At 50.4% G+C, this 15,437-nt stretch overlaps 6 protein-coding genes across 6 annotated transcripts; 2 read left to right on the forward strand and 4 right to left on the reverse strand.

Annotated features, from left to right (window-relative positions):
* Positions 1 to 387: 387 nt before the first annotated feature.
* Positions 388 to 2,245, reverse strand: K441DRAFT_643867 (inosine monophosphate dehydrogenase). Its single transcript, XM_067646739.1, has 4 exons — positions 1,875 to 2,245; positions 1,739 to 1,821; positions 949 to 1,677; positions 388 to 834 (listed from the first exon to the last, which is right to left on the reverse strand). The coding sequence occupies exons 1-4, from the start codon at positions 1,915 to 1,917 to the stop codon at positions 616 to 618; spliced, it is 1,074 nt and encodes a 357-aa protein (XP_067499581.1). The 5' UTR covers positions 1,918 to 2,245; the 3' UTR covers positions 388 to 615.
* A 1,444-nt stretch (positions 2,246 to 3,689) lies between these two features.
* On the forward strand, positions 3,690 to 6,299 carry K441DRAFT_699392 (uncharacterized protein; the record flags this gene model as incomplete). Its single annotated transcript, XM_067653151.1, has 4 exons — positions 3,690 to 3,900; positions 3,989 to 4,525; positions 4,601 to 5,497; positions 5,555 to 6,299. Exons 1-4 carry the CDS (start codon positions 3,824 to 3,826, stop codon positions 6,297 to 6,299), a joined length of 2,256 nt encoding a protein of 751 aa, XP_067499582.1. The 5' UTR covers positions 3,690 to 3,823.
* Positions 6,300 to 6,559: 260 nt separating this feature from the next.
* Positions 6,560 to 8,179, reverse strand: K441DRAFT_581105 (FAD/NAD(P)-binding domain-containing protein; the record flags this gene model as incomplete). Its single annotated transcript, XM_067644402.1, has 4 exons — positions 6,560 to 6,776; positions 6,885 to 7,288; positions 7,424 to 7,710; positions 7,810 to 8,179. Coding segments are annotated over 4 exons (1,278 nt in total), but the record flags the coding sequence as incomplete, so codon positions are not given.
* A 677-nt stretch (positions 8,180 to 8,856) lies between these two features.
* K441DRAFT_666759 (uncharacterized protein) lies at positions 8,857 to 9,564 on the reverse strand. Its single transcript, XM_067649705.1, has 3 exons — positions 9,081 to 9,564; positions 8,959 to 9,013; positions 8,857 to 8,907 (listed from the first exon to the last, which is right to left on the reverse strand). The coding sequence occupies exons 1-2, from the start codon at positions 9,312 to 9,314 to the stop codon at positions 8,990 to 8,992; spliced, it is 258 nt and encodes an 85-aa protein (XP_067499584.1). The 5' UTR covers positions 9,315 to 9,564; the 3' UTR covers positions 8,857 to 8,907; positions 8,959 to 8,989.
* Positions 9,565 to 10,641: 1,077 nt separating this feature from the next.
* On the forward strand, positions 10,642 to 12,121 carry K441DRAFT_618499 (TATA box binding protein associated factor-containing protein; the record flags this gene model as incomplete). Its single annotated transcript, XM_067645838.1, has 2 exons — positions 10,642 to 11,011; positions 11,091 to 12,121. 2 exons carry the CDS (start codon positions 10,642 to 10,644, stop codon positions 12,119 to 12,121), a joined length of 1,401 nt encoding a protein of 466 aa, XP_067499585.1.
* Positions 12,122 to 12,659: 538 nt separating this feature from the next.
* K441DRAFT_689672 (GTP-binding protein-like protein) lies at positions 12,660 to 13,678 on the reverse strand (the record flags this gene model as incomplete). The annotated part of the gene is made up of 5 exons (XM_067652324.1): positions 12,660 to 12,700; positions 12,801 to 13,166; positions 13,367 to 13,498; positions 13,603 to 13,604; positions 13,662 to 13,678. 5 exons carry the CDS (start codon positions 13,676 to 13,678, stop codon positions 12,660 to 12,662), a joined length of 558 nt encoding a protein of 185 aa, XP_067499586.1.
* Between the last annotated feature and the right edge of the window lie 1,759 nt (positions 13,679 to 15,437).

Here is a 15,437-nt window from a genome sequence, read left to right on the forward strand (position 1 = left end):
AGCCTTAAAATATGTACCTGCCACGCTCGAAAAGCCCCTTGCACTCTACGAAATGCACGAACATGCCGTATACATCTCTGCCACTTACATATCATAGACCTAATGAACGTACCAAAGCACCGGTTCCTTACTACAACCCTTCCCATCATATTCATGCTCCGATCAATGTGGGCGAGGTCGAGGTCGGAGTAGCGGGTTTTGCAGGAGGGCAGGTTAGAGGTGGGGTGAGAGGGGAGTTGGGCGAGGGAGGGGTAGTTGATTTAGGTTAGGAGGGTAGTGGAGTTGGTGGATTTTTTTGCGAGGTGGGGGTGGGAGGTCATGAAAGGGAGTGAGTGAGAAGTAGGGGAGGATGGAATTTAAGTGTGTGGGTTCGTAAGGGGGGGATGTGTAAATATTTAGAGTTTTATGTTTAGAGAGATGCAAAAAGGATGACGGCTAAGATTTATGAAGGTGCTCGCTGGATTTCATGTCCAAGAATCAAAAATGGTAAGAAAGAGATCTTTGACTGTTATATCGTGTTCGTGGGTAGGATTTAGCATGCGGTTTGACGGAAAGCTAGAAATGAAGCATGAAACTTCGTCTTTAAACAGCTGATCCCTAAAGTAATACACTGTTCTATAGTTTACTCTTACCAACGTCCCACACCTCAGCGCCAGGGATGTTAGTATTCTTTCCTACTGTACTACTTGCGCTTGCAGGGACTTGGCCCTCCTCAACAACCAGCGAGGTTGACTTTTGGAGAGTCTCAATTGCTTCCCGTTCGATACGAGAAATGAGCTCAGCACATGACGGGACGTCGTGGATGAGACCAATAACTTGCCCTGCTGTCCACACCTAAGAAGGATATTAGCTTTGACTTCTACTCTGCTCTCGAAAGGATTGGTAGTTTGGACGATACCCCATGGGAATCGAAGGAGCATAACACCAAAGCGAAAGAAACAAACTTACTCCAAAATCCTTGTCACCATTCAAGAACACCTGCCGACCCCTCTTCCCGCTCACATACGGCGCCACCTCCTCAAACTTACCCGTCGTGCTCTCCTTCTCAACCTTCACCGCCTCTTTCGCGACCTTATTCGCAAACAGCCGCGATGTGTTCCGCCACCGTCTAAGAACAAGCTCCGTATCCGTCTCCTGCGCCCGCACAATCGCCTCCTTAATCTTCTGATGAATCGGCGCCTCGACCGTGCACATAAACCTCGTCCCCATATTAATGCCCTCAGCGCCCAGACTCAGCGCTGCCGCCAGCCCTTGCCCGTCCGCAAAGCCACCCGACGCAATGAACGGCACGTCAAGAGACTGGCGCGCGCGGCTCAGCAGGATGAAGTTGGTGATGTCGCTCTCGCCGACATGGCCGGCGCACTCGAACCCGTCGATGGACAGGAAATCCACGCCGAGCTTAACGGCCGACTGCGCGTGCCGGATGCTAGTGCACTTGTGCAGGATGATGCAGCTGGCGGCTTTCAGCTGCTTGATCACGGGGCCCGGGCTGTTGCCCGCGGTCTCGACGATGTTGATCCCTTCTTCGATTATCACGCGGGCGTAGGCGCCGTAGTCCGGGGGAACGAGCGCGGGGAGGAGGGTCAGGTTCACGCCGAAGGGGTTCTTGGTCATGGTGCGGCAGCGGCGGATCTCTTTTCGCAGGTCTTCGGGGGTGGGTTGGGTCAGGGCGGTTAGCTGGAAGGGGTGGCATTGTTAGTAGGTCTTTCGGAGCTCGGGGGTCGAGGTAGAGGCATACTATTCCCAGTCCTCCAGCGTTGCTAACGGCGCTCGCGAGCTCAGCGTAGCCAACCCATTGCATGCCACCTTGGACAACAGGGACTACGTAGATGATCAGTCTCCTGTAACAGTAAAGCCAGAGGTAGTGTACACACCTTTGATGCCTAGCTTGCGGGTCAGGGCGGTATTGAATGGCATCTTGAAAGACGGTGACGAGATTTCTGAGGTAAAGGATGACAAGCTCTAGACAAAGTAGCGAAAAAGGAGAGCAAGCAACAAGTGCAGTATTAGGAGCTTCGGAACTAGAGCAGTGTAAAAGTACAGAGAATTTATCAGGACGGCTCGGTATTACATGGTTGCGGGAAGGTTGGAGTTCTCCACAGCACGGGGGATACTGAAGCGATCAAGTACCGAGGCAAGTTAATCCGCGGTCCCCTCGTGATGTTGCTAGTGGAGCTCAGCTAGAGCATGAGTAATCAGGTATTCTTGTAGACTCAGTAGAGTAGAGCCATCACATGTATAGAGGATGGTCTATCTAAGATTCGTGTATAAGCGACATGAGACTACTGTATACCTTGTCGTGCTTGTTTATCTTCCAACATGTGAAAAGCGAGGACCAAAATGCCAAGATTTCATATCCGGGGTAAACCTTAGGTAAGCATCTCCTAACATGGTGCACCATAGGATGGTGTCAACCTATAAAATACATCCTATTTGGCTTCGCCAAAAGGACAGGTCTTTTTGGGCCAATTGGGCGTCGACAGATGGCCGTGCTATTTTGAAGCAATATAGTAGAATGTAGTAGAAACATCCAGGGCATACTACATCAATCCTTTAGGGGACCCATCGAGGCCTTCATATAGAAGTTAGTAGCAAGCTAATCGCAAATTGATACGAGGTCAGTTTGTTTAGTCTACGTACGCCTCCGCCAAGACCTTCCCCATCAAAATATCAATCACAAAACGTGAAGCTTTTTATATAGAACTTTGAGGGCTTGATTGCAAGGCTATTTGTATGCTATATACCCAATCATCCATGGAAGTTGTTTCTTCCTTCGCTCTCGTAGACCTTTTGTTGAACGGACGATCAGGAATGAGAACCCTGTCTATTAAATGTGGCTCTAGGGCCTCTGTGTATACATGAGGTTGTTGTATGCAACTGAGACAGGTGGTAAGACTTATGAGGGTAAGCAGCTGAGTGGTGAGATATACGAAAGTAAGTAGCTGAAAATAGTAAGCAAGTCCTATTTGGGTCGACACCTTTTAATACGTGCTGGTAACCCTGAAATACACTCATTTACGTCCTCTAGACTTAACTCGTCCCATACAGTAAGTATACCAGGCAGCTTTTGGAGCGTTCAAAGAGGTGTAGATCTTGTTGTCTTTGTAGATCCGTTGCTTCAAAAAGCTCATTTTGGTGGTGTATTTTGGTAAGGGAGGCCTTTGATTACCCCTTTGGCGACGCTCGGCATTTCGGTATTCGTCGGTAAATTTACGTTTAGCTTTACAGACCATTTGTGTCATTTGTGTCATTTTGATAACCACCATTAGCCAGAACCTTACCTAGTCACCATTACCAGATCGACCTCCCACTTAAAGCATCTACCAACCATTACACAAATAGCCCCCAATAGTGTCTGAGATTTTGTGAAGTTCACTCTTCTAGTACCCGACCTTGCCACTCAATGGCGGCTTGGAGTAGCTGCTATTTTCAATGAGTGGGGGCTGATGCACTACTGTCGATCGGTAGTCCGTGCACCGATGAGTAAGTAAAGAATAAGGACTCTGTCTATTCAACTATAAAGAAAAAGAGCTATTTATACATAAGGTAGGTGTCTAAAATAGGAAAGGGAGGGGGGGTATATAACTAAAACGAGGGTAGTAGTACACCCGGAATAAGAACAAGGATAGGGTAATAGGCTAAATTCAACCTGAATCGACAACTACCCAGCCGTGACTTAATTGGGGCCGACAGCCTCAATGTACCATGTGCCGCATATAGATATAGCGCTAAACTCACCGGAAGGTCCCGATCCTCTGAGTAGATCATCTCTTAAGAGCAGGTATGACCCTTGCTGTCCACATGGCATACGCTAGATGCCGTAATGGTTGTCTTGAGAGTGCCCACACCATACCGGCGACTTCGTGACCAGGACGAAATCGAGCTTGAAGAGACTGCTAGGTAAGTGGTTCGGCATTTTTGACTCTTGCTAACATGATATTCTTCCACAATTGCAAAAAAGAGCGTCTTGCTAACTGAAGACCGACAGACAAAGGGCATCCTCCGCGTTCGACTTCGATTCCATCCTCGCGAGGGTAAAAGCGGGACCATCAGTGAACCCGCCACCTGGAGTGCCTACATCTCGTCCAACGTCGATAGGTAGGCAACGCACTGTCCGGCAACGGTTCTTCTCAGGCTGGCGTTGCGGTGCCGCCGCGGCTTCAGCTACAGCGTCCGCTGTCTGCTTATTCAATATCATAATTACAATATGGGTGTGGAAAACCCCAGAACATCGCGTCGAAGGAGGCATAGGAACATTGTACGAAGGCAGCTGCCAGAAAACAAAATCAGCAGATCGATGGGTGCACCTTGCTATCAACACTTTAAGTACAATCTTACTCGCGTCGAGCAATTACTGTATGCAAATTCTGAGCTCGCCAAACCGCGATGAGCTGGTAAATGCACACGCGAAGCGATATTGGCTGCACATCGGCGTTCCAAATATTCGTAATCTCTTGCGAATAGGCAGGGACAGAAGTAGTCTTTGGCTTTTGCTGTTCCTTAGCTCTGTACCGCTCCACCTACTGTAGGAAGTTCTATCAAAGATCCACGACGGTGGGTATTGAAGCGAGTAGAACCAGCCTTACTTACACTTCTCCAGGTTTAACTCGGCAGTATTTCCTACTTTACAGGCCAACCAATACTCTATTCTCCCAGCAACTGATGATTTTCTCCGTGGGTCAGCATGGAATACGTCTGGTCTCATCGACGTGCCGAGCAGAACCTCCAATGCAATTATCAGAACTGCGGAGGAATTCAGAATAAGCTTCAACAAGCCTTTTGCGTACAGGAACATGAGTACGACAGATTGTTTCAACGCCTTTTCCAACCAATACATTTCCGAAAGAGGAAACGCCTTACTAATTCAGGATGAGGTTGTTGCTTGGCGCTCCCCACTAGAATGGAGGCCTATCTGGGCAAACGGTACCAGAAATTACACCTGGGTGCGTATGAATGCGTCAATTGGCGCCAACACAGCCTGGCTAAACGTAGACGACAACCTTCCGTTCACCAGTTCACCTTCAGACTACCCCTCAAACGGCTGGCGGTGTCCTTCACGCAGCCTGACGAACTGCACGACTAGCAATGCATTAGAGGTACCTTCTCCAGATAACTGGGCTCCCTACGGTAGCCCAGTAAAATACTGTCTTGTAAAAGATATCGATGAGCACTGTCAACTACAGTTCAGTTTTGGCATCGCGATCGCGGTTATCATCTGCAACACTATTAAAGCCACCTGCATGGGATTGACATTATGGAAGCATCGAAAGCCCAACATAGTTACTCTCGGAGATGCCATAGCATCCTTCTTAGACGATCCAGACCCCGAGACCGAAGGACGATGCCTCCATTCCAAAGAGCTCTTCCAAGCGGAGTGGAGATGGGAACGCCATCAGGACCGGGACGAGATCACGATCGACCCGGAGGCATTCTTACCTCAGCGCGAATGGTGGGCCAAAGCATCCAGCAAAAGACGCTGGTTCGCGACCTATACACTGTAAGCCCATCCTTCCATCCCCAGGTCCAACGGCAAGCGTCCTCCTAACCAGCACAGATACATAATCGTCCTCATCATTGCCAGCGTCTCCATCCAAAGAACCCTTCAGGGTATTCCTACAGACCCCAAAGCGCTCTGGGCAACCGGCTTCGGCACCATCAACGGCAATAACCTGCTCTCACTCAGTACATCGCTCCTGGGCGGCGTGGTCCTCGCCAATACCCCGCAAGTGCTGCTCTCGTACCTCTATCTCTGCTTCAACGCCCTCTACACCTGTATGCTCGTCGCTAGTGAATGGGCCGAGTACTTCTACCACCGCAAACCCCTCCGCGTCACCTCCCCAACAGGCCAGCAGCGCAGCAGCTACTGGCTGCAACTGCCGTTCACGTACGCCATCCCGCTAACCGTCGCCTCCGGGCTGCTGCACTGGCTCGCGTCGCAGAGCATCTTCATGGTGCAGATCAAGGTCATTAACGAAGCCGGGGATGTTGATCCGGACCTCTCCATCTCGACCTGTGGGTACTCGCCCGTGGCCATCATTCTGACGACTATCGTTGGGAGTTGCATTGTGTTGGGCGGCGTCGCGACTGCGCTGAGGAAGTTCCCAGCCGGAATGCCGCTCGCGAGTAGTTGCAGCGCCGCGATATCCGCTGCGTGCCATCCGCCGAGCGAAGATATTGATGCTGCGGTGTTGCCCGTGCAATGGGGTGCCGTTGGCGTAGTGGGGAAAGGGAAGGTGGGGCATTGTACGTTTACTAGTATGAGGGTCACCGAGCCGGTGCCAGGGAAGCTGTATGCATGAGAATTATAAATCCTTCTATGCTGACGTTTTTCACGTGTGGTGACTCTGGCCCTTTACCAGTGTCCTGACTGAACATATATTTTCCCCTCCGAACTGATCCATTACAATAACCCTACTCACTTCGCAATTAGAAAATTTGGTATCAGATACGCTCTTCGAACAACTACGCAATCCCAACTCCAAAACCCCTTCGACGCCAAAACAAAAGTCTGAAATCCTTCTCATCCCAAAAATTGCCAACCCCCCCTGGTCTTCCCCCTCTACTGATACGGATTCTTTCCCAACTTAACAACCCCCTGCGCTCTCCCCACCCTATAATCCCTCCCCTTCCACCAATGCACGAACAAGCTCGGAATCGCAATATCAAAAACAACCCCGACACCACCCCAGCGCGTAATAGGCATAAGCTGCGTATCCGTTTGATTCTGCACGAAGCGCATATCACGCAGCTCCGCAATCCTGCGCCCCAGCTCCACCCTCGACAGTGACACACCCTCGTCACGCGGCGGCGCCGGCGAGAGCGGCTGTTCCGGAGTGGGTAGAGGCAGCGGGGCGGGCGTCTGCAGCTGCAGCTGCAGCCCGTACTCATACGCGAGCAAGTCATTGCGCAGGTTGTGCATGAGGACCGGGACCGCGTCGTAGACGTCAAGGACGCAGTTCTTCGAGTAGCTCGCGCAGTCGCCGACCGCGTACATGCGCTCGCCGACGCCGGGCCCGTACACGCGCAGGTCCTCCGGGTCCGCGACGACGTACCCCGCCTCGTCCAGCATCGCGGCCGGCAGGTAGCTCGTGTTGGGGTACACGCCCGTGGCGGCGATGAGCACGTCGGCCGTGATGGTCATGTCGTTGTTCAGGTGGCAGTTTGTGCTGCCGTCGGGGTTCTCGCTCGACCCGACTTGCCGGATGCTGTGCACGACGTGCACGCCGAGGTTTTTCAGCTTTTTGGACGCTTTGTGCCCGATGCTTGGGGGGTGTTTGGGGAGGAGGCGCTCCGAGCCGGAGAGGATGGTTATGGTTTTATGCGTGCGGGGAGCGGGCGTAGAAGGCGTGATTTCGACAGTCAGTAAAGCGGTTGTGTCGGAGGCTCGCGATTTACGCGTCAGGCACAAGAGACTGTGACGAACGCCGGATCTTTTGGATTCAGATGGAGGCTTTCCTTGGGCTGGTTTGCGATTGAAGGGCCACCGAGACCGGCGGTTGAAGTAAGTTGCGAGTTGACCGGCGGTTTCGACGCTAGATGGACCGCCGCCGACGATGAGTACGCTCCGCGCGGTCTCGAGACGCGTATGGAAACTGCGCAGTTCGGCGATTGTCTTCTCGTACGCGCCATGGAGTGAGTAGAGTGGTGAATAAGCGGAACTGCCAGTGGCAAGTATAAGAGCGTGATATGGAAGAGTCTGGAGAGTGCTATCTCGGGAAGCAGTTGAGGAGCGGTAATCAGTAGCCTGCGTACGAACACGAGTTTGGATGCCGGCACTGCGCGAGATATCGCTGGAACCCGCAGAATAACGCTGGGTAGTCGCTTCGGAGGCGAGCACAACTGCTACGGTTCGCGCACTGGTATCGATCGCTGTTGCTGCCCCTTGCATGTACGTGAATTCATTAAAGGGATGTCGGCTGAATCCCGGCTCAATGGGAACAAATGCAGATTCAACTGGTATCAACCCTGCTGATACCAGTGCCCTCGGTGCGCAAATATTCCAATATAGGTGAGTTGATGGACTCACAAGGACGACTCGATATCTGGGTGCGCTTTCGAAGGTGCGGAGTTGTTGAATAACATGGTCTAGGAAGTGGTGCGCTGCGGACAACCCAGCGAAAGAGCCGCCTAGTACAACGATATTCAGCGGTTCTCGCGACATTGCGGCGGAATGGGACTTTAAAAAAGCCTCTCAGACAGCGATATAACGGAGGGAGTGAAGTTGAAGTCAGTCTACCTTGTGGCCAGAGGTGTGCTATGCCGACGGAACAAGGAAAGTTGGAGAATTTGGTGGCGATTTTGCCGTACACAGCAAACAGTAACATATGGAAGACTGCATGTTAAGGGCAAGACTTGTCGCTTGATGGATTGTGTAGATGAGAAGAAAAGGACAAAGTGAGCGATTAAAAGGGCTGCAGTGTTGCAAGTGCATTCCTTGCTTATCGCATGGAACGACGAAACATTCGAGCAAAACAACTCAACATGCCAAAAGAAAAGACCTGGAACGCCAGAAGACAAGTTCGCAATTTCGAACCGTAGCCCAATCTAAGTCTACCACCTGTTACACCAAAATGTATAATTAATGACGAGAATGTCGATCGAAGAGAATCGACTGTATAAAGAGAGGAAAATGGAATATGCTTGCGCTCTGGTTCTCTAATCCTCGCTGCAATCTAAGAATCAACGCCCATAACGGCCAAAAAATCCACGGTGAAACCACTCTAGAACCATGTGAAGAGCCACAAACGTTTTTAAAACTAAGTGTCATCCAAGCACGCGCGGCAAAGCCAAGGAAAATGCACTTCGAAAGGATGAAGCGCTACAAGAGCCGGAGGACACGATGCCGAACACCACTCCGAATATCAGTTCTGAATTGACAAGCTCGAAAGTAAGAAGCGGTGATCGAGTCTTGAACTTGTCAGCGCGGCTGGGTAGAAGGGGTGGGCTATGGTGGCAGACTGTCGTCTCAGCTCTGGTGGTACCGCAGATGCTAGTACCATCCTGGGAGGGATATCTAAATCGGAATCAGTCCTTGCCATTAAAGAGCCATTAAATCATCCAACGAGGCAGGTCTTATATACCACATCCACATCATCTATCGAGGCCAGCCCCATGCTCCATCCCGTTGGGCTTGGCGGAGGCTGCGGAGGAGGGGATGGAGGATCGCCCCTAGACTTCTGACGGAAGGTGGGAACACCGTCCAACCGAAGACTTTCTTTCTGGTCTTCAGAAGTCAATGGAGCTTGTCCAAGGCTAGCTGTGGCAAAGCGGTCTTCGCAATATGATGACAGGAGTGACTCTGCTAGGAAAACCATGATGGGAAAAGGTTCGAAGGATGCACAAAGGGATGAAGATTTTTGGTTGAACAAGGTCTAGAAGCCCGAGTAGTTAGGGTCAAGGTACAGAAGGCTCATTCGGTGAGCTACTGAGGTGTGTCTCTAAAAGTGATTGCAAGAACGGTCGTTGGTGGACGTTAAGTAGCCAGTTGAACGAATGGATTAGGCAACACGATTCACCTGGCAAACATAGCATGTGCTTGCTACAGCAAATCTCGACCATCGTAACGGCCCGAGCGGGAAGACGGGAAGCATCACTATGTGAACGTGCGAGATAGGCAAGAATCGATTGCTGATGCGTAGTCGCGGCGTACAAGCCCGCGGCGAGCTCGTAATTCCAAAGACTTGGAAACGTCGAGCTGGCCATGGCATGGGTTTCCAGATGCTTCAAACAACGTAATGGTGCATATATTCGGGGCTTTGGAGGCTGACAGGCGCAGAATAGGCAGATACCAACTTGCCTTTCATTCGTTGGGGGGCATCTGTTAGAGATCCGGAGCGGAGGGCATATCCGCCAGCGCTGCATTCCTCCATCCGAAAACAGGCAAAAAGCGGTCAGATAGTGGAGAATTATGCGCGGTTGGCAGACCACCCTTGATGACTTGTTGTAGGAGCTCAATCATGGTGCCACGATAACAGGAGCGGCGTCTTCCTGTATTCCAGTCATCCTGCTGTATCTAGTGAGCTAATGCACCGAAGCTCCAACTTAGTGCTGGTTTGTCAGAACTTCGAGAACTACCCAGGAATGTTGTTTGCCGGGTAGCTCTCGAGCCTGAGGCAGCATGTACTGTCATTTAGCAAACCTGCCAGGCATGTTCAAGTAAATGAGACCATTTTGACTGCAGCTCTCCGGCCCGCTGTTGAGGCACTTGAACGAGAGTTGGGAAAGGAAGCGTGGAGAGGTTGTGCACCAGTCGAAGGACGACGGAGCCTTGCCAAGCCTTCACCACAGCTTCCATCTTGACCCTCGTCCGACAGTTTCTTCCGCATCTTCCACCGTTGAGGAGAATAATCACCGCTAGCCAACCCCGGCCCGTGCCTCCGTACTCACGCCAACCGAGCCGCACTAGCCTGTCACGTCTTCGAGCATCACTTCATTCCTTCCAAATAGCAGGCGTGGTGGAATTCTCTCATGCAAGGAACCGGAATGTCGTTTGCACCCTGCGCATAGGGCTGGTCTCCTCCGCTCCTACACTACCAGTTCGGTGATACACGCGCGGCTATTTGACACGCTTTTGTGCCACATAGACCTTTGAGACCGAGCTACCACGCGCAGAACGACCCACAAGACACAGACAGTGCCAACATGTCAGTTTGGAACCCGGACAACATCAGGGATGTCGCCGAATCAGTGGGCATCGCCTCACTTGGTGACAATGTGGTAGACGAGCTTGCACGAGATGTGGACTTTCGGATAGGCCTGGTGCTGGAAGAAGCACTCAAATTCATGAGGCACGGAAAGCGGACGACGTTGGGCACCCAGGATATATCGAATGCGCTAAGGGTTCTCAACGTGGAGCCATTGTACGGCTACGAATCAACAAGACCACTGCGATTTGGAGAGGCATCTATTGGGCCCGGCCAACCGCTTTACTATATAGAAGATGAGGAAGTGGACTTTGAGAAGCTGATCAACTCAGCTCTCCCAAAAGTGCCACGGGAGATAACTTTCACAGGTATGGGATACTAATTCACATTACTTCAATTTCTCAGCAAGCCCACCTCCAATACTGAGCAAAATTAACCGTATTTCAGCGCACTGGCTAGCCGTCGAAGGCGTCCAACCCTCAATTCCCCAAAACCCCACCAGCTCCGACTCACGTCACCAAGAGCTCCTCCCCAAGGGCATCGGCGCAAATCCCCACCTCGCTGCCGTCAACGGCCATGACAATATTGCCATCAAACCCCTTGTAAAACACGTCCTCTCTAAAGAATCCATCGAACTATACTCCAAACTCTCCTCCGCCCTCATCGATGAAACCAACGAAGAATGGCGCAACGCCGCCCTCGCCTCTCTCCACACCGACCCCAGCATCCACCAACTCACCACATACCTCGTCGGCTTCTTCAATGAAAAAGTAACCCACAACCTCAAAAACCTCTTTGTGCTAAGCCAAATGATGCACGCGACCGCCGCGCTCCTTTCCAACCCAACCATCTACCTAGACCCCTACATCGCGTCCATAGTCCCTCCTGTCCTCACCTGCCTTGTAGGCAAGCACCTTGGCCCCTCTCACGTCTCCGACGCCATCAACGGAAACGGCAACGGCAACGGCCACATCCAGAACCCGCTCGCGCACTTTCCACTACGCGACCTCGCCGCATCTATCCTCGTAAACATAGCGAAGCGCTACGCCAACACCTCCACGACGCTGAAACCGCGCATCGCGCGCACCTGTCTGAAGTACTTTCTCGACCCCGGGAAGCCCTTCGGGACCCACTACGGCGCCATCACCGGCCTAACTGGCATTACCGGGCCGGAAGGCGTGCGGCTGCTGATTCTGCCGAATCTGAAGCTCTATGATGCTATCCTGCGAGAGGGTTTGGCGGACGAGAGCCGCAAGATGGAGGCTGAGATGGTGATTGGGGCCATCATGCGAGGTTTAGAGTCACTAGAGCGGACGGCTGTAGGACGGGATGAGAGGATGGTGAACGGGACTGGCGATGCAGAAGGTGCTAGGGACAAACTTATGGAGAAGGTTGGAGAGGTAATGGCGGATAGGATCGTTGCGAGCGGAAGAGCGAAGCTGGTTAGCGCGGTTCTGGAAAACGATGTGAGTTTATAAAGAGTCTTAGGTCATAGATTCACGGATACCAGGTGTGTAATGAATTTCGATTGGAAAGGGGTGACGGCGTTTGGAGTGTGAGGTTGTAAGATACCATTCCTGACAATATTTACGGAAGCTTGGGCATGAATGGCTTGGAATAGCCAGGCGGCTGCAGCACCCGATATTGAGATCTAAATAGCAAAATGCGTAACTTGAGATAATAGCCTCGCTTGGCCTTCGGAATAGTGAAGAAGGGAATCAACAAATGTATTGAGCAACCTATAAATTTCTGATAGACAAACAAAGTTCCTCCGCTCTACTCATGCCGTAGGAAATAAAAGACCAGAATCTCGAAAGCATCAGTAAAAAAAGTACAAATGCAATCTCCCCCCACTCCAACCCATCCATCGCAAAAGGTCTACAAGGAGCGAAGTCATGTTGTCAATCATGTCGTGAAGTGCTGCCAAACGCCCGCAAACCTGCAGCTCCGTTTGCCAGCCATGCTACCCAAGCGCCCCACTACCGTTCGTCCCCGGTCTCCGCGCGCAGCGATGCGCTAGACGTATTGGCTGAGCCATCGAATGCCCTCGCCGTATCCTGCATTGACGTCAGTATGCGTTTGTTTCGAAACGCTTCTCCATTATCCGGGCCGGAAGCTCCCAATGTAGCCTGCTGGAATCCCAATGCCGGCACATACCTTGTCGCATCACCACACTGCACATGAATACCTCAATAGGCCTGATGCCCTCGAGCGGCACCTTGCCCTTGCCCGTTGTCTGGTACAAGCCCAAGCTAGCCCGTAGCTGGTCCTCGCTCACCGCCTCCGGGTGGTCGATCTTGTTCCCCAGCACCACGAACGGCGTGTTGCTAAGTTCCTCCATCGAGAGTAGGGCGTCGAGCTCGGCCTTTGCTTCCGGGAGCCGCTCGTGGTCTTTCGCGTCTACGAGGAACACGATGCCGCTAACCTCGGGGAAGTAGTCACGCCATAGACGGCGAGCTTGGGCGTGTCCACCGAGATCGAAAGTCGTGAATTTAACGTTACCGATGGAGAGTTCCTCTGATGCTATTATGGAAGAGATCGGTTAGCAGATGCGAAACGGGGTTACTTAGGAACCGGAGTTGATTGGATGCGAATATAGAAGGCCAGATATGTTGGATGGAGGTGGAGACGTACTTGGATGTAGAGCTACCAATCCATAGTCATTAGCACGAGCTCACAGAATACTACTGCGCATAACGGGGAGGAGAGGGGAGACCACTGACTAGGCTGTAAAACTGCCACTCTGTCATTCTTCAACATATGAAGCAACGTTGTCTTTCCTGCATTGTCCAAACCCAGGAACAGCAGCTTTGCGTGCTTATTCAGCAGTCCCAGCGATGCCAAAACATCGTAAACTATCCATGAACATATCAGCTTCATTTCGTCGATCCCCCAATAAAACATCACAGAATGTCAAGGAATGCCAGGAACTGTGCACGACGCCAGAGGAGCTGCTTACACCTGTCGAGGTGTTAGTGGAGAGCAATATATGGGAGTATGAAATCGGTGAGGTCGTACCAGTTGATTATCCACATGGTTTCGGGAGTGAGTGTATGTGGAGGTGCGGTGGTGGTGTCGTGTGAGAGAGTACTACCGGGACCTTGGAAGTTTGTTGAAGCTTAGTTAGTGGGAGAAAGGTGATGCCTGAACTCCGCGTACGCTAAACTCTTTTTGGTGACTACTTGATTCGGAAACAAAGTTTAACGTAGCTGACCGGGAAGCGAGCCACCCCAGGTAGCGAGCCACATACGGGTGATATTTGATCAATTTATAATAAAATCAACAACGAGCTTATATATATTTCAAATAGGCCAAATTGAAGCTTTTATATTTCTATTTTGATCGTGATATTGCTTGAATTAATTTAACTACGTTATGGTGGTGATATAGACCCGCGCGCCGACCAATTGTATGGGCGACTATTACATTCCTGCGACATCCTCTTCCAGATCAACGACCTGTTAACCCACTCATTTGTAGGCTATAGGTTGCACCTAAATATATAAGAGATATAAGCCCAATCCTAATTATACCCACCGGGCCTTAGAACGGCTCTACTTAATATTAGCAACGCTAAGCTCCGGTGGAGTCGTTCCTTCCTTATACTTCCTTTGAGTTAACTGTATTTAATTCCTCTATATCCTGGCTTTTAGAAGGCTCTATATAGGTAAGAGTCTTTAAGACAGCAGTAGGATTATAAGGTAGAAGACCTGTAGCCTTTTAGGTGCTGTAGATTGTATTAGGGGTGAATGCCTGCATGCGCACCTTTAGGTAGAGCTTTAAAAAATTCCTTATTGATGCCTAAGTGGCTATATCGATAAAATCCATCTACCTGCTTCCTGTGGGAGTAAAATAGTGATCCAAAATAACCTATATCTAGTGGTTGAAGCCTATAAGTCGAATAAGGTTGTAGAGCTACCAGGACGATCTTACGCGAGCGTATACTTAACGAATTGCCAGGTAAGGTAGCTTAAGTAATTATCTATTAAAAGTATATAATATTGCTATATTCTACCGTCGGAATTTTCTATAAGGTGTCTCGTATGCTTATTGTAATGTTTAATATAATGTAGGTATAGGGAGTTATTTGTCCACCTACTAGGGGAGGTATATAATTACAGCACCTGGTGACGAACGCGTATTTACGCGTTCGGTGCACCAACCACCTACATGCTGACTAATTAGGGGGGAGGCGCGTCAGTATATAGACCACGTAGTCTACCTTAATAGAATTGACAGTCACCATCATCCAAAAGAGCATATGATACTACACGTATTTCGTGCCCCTGGATCTAACTTAATTGTATTATTAAATTAATACAAACACTGATCAGTAAGCGCGCACAGATTAGCAATCACTTAATACCTCCCCTAAGCGATACATAATAGTGACCACCCGTTTAGACTCCTAGTACGACCTACTAGAAGGTCAGAAGCCGGGGATTACGGAACTATTACCAACTCTGTATACTTATTTAAGTCTTAGTATAGTTTACCGGAAGTTTATAGACGCGAATATAGACCCTTACAGAACCTCCTATCCTTAACCCCCTTAAACCTTAAACCTCTTCGGACCTTACGGAAACCCCCTACCCTTCTATAAACTGTTACGGACCCGTTAATCGCCTTTATAGACTATTATAAGACCTATTACGGACCCGTTAATTAATTTTACGGACCATTATAAGACCTCCCCCACCCGTTATAAGCTACTACCACCCGCTATATACTATACTATATAGTATAGCAGACATAAGTAAGTAGATTAATGAAGGTTAAGAGAAATAGAGATAA

The sequence above is a fragment of the Cenococcum geophilum genome (assembly GCF_001692895.1).
Source record: "Cenococcum geophilum 1.58 unplaced genomic scaffold K441scaffold_50, whole genome shotgun sequence".
NCBI classification, from domain to species: Eukaryota; Fungi; Ascomycota; class Dothideomycetes; order Gloniales; family Gloniaceae; genus Cenococcum; species Cenococcum geophilum.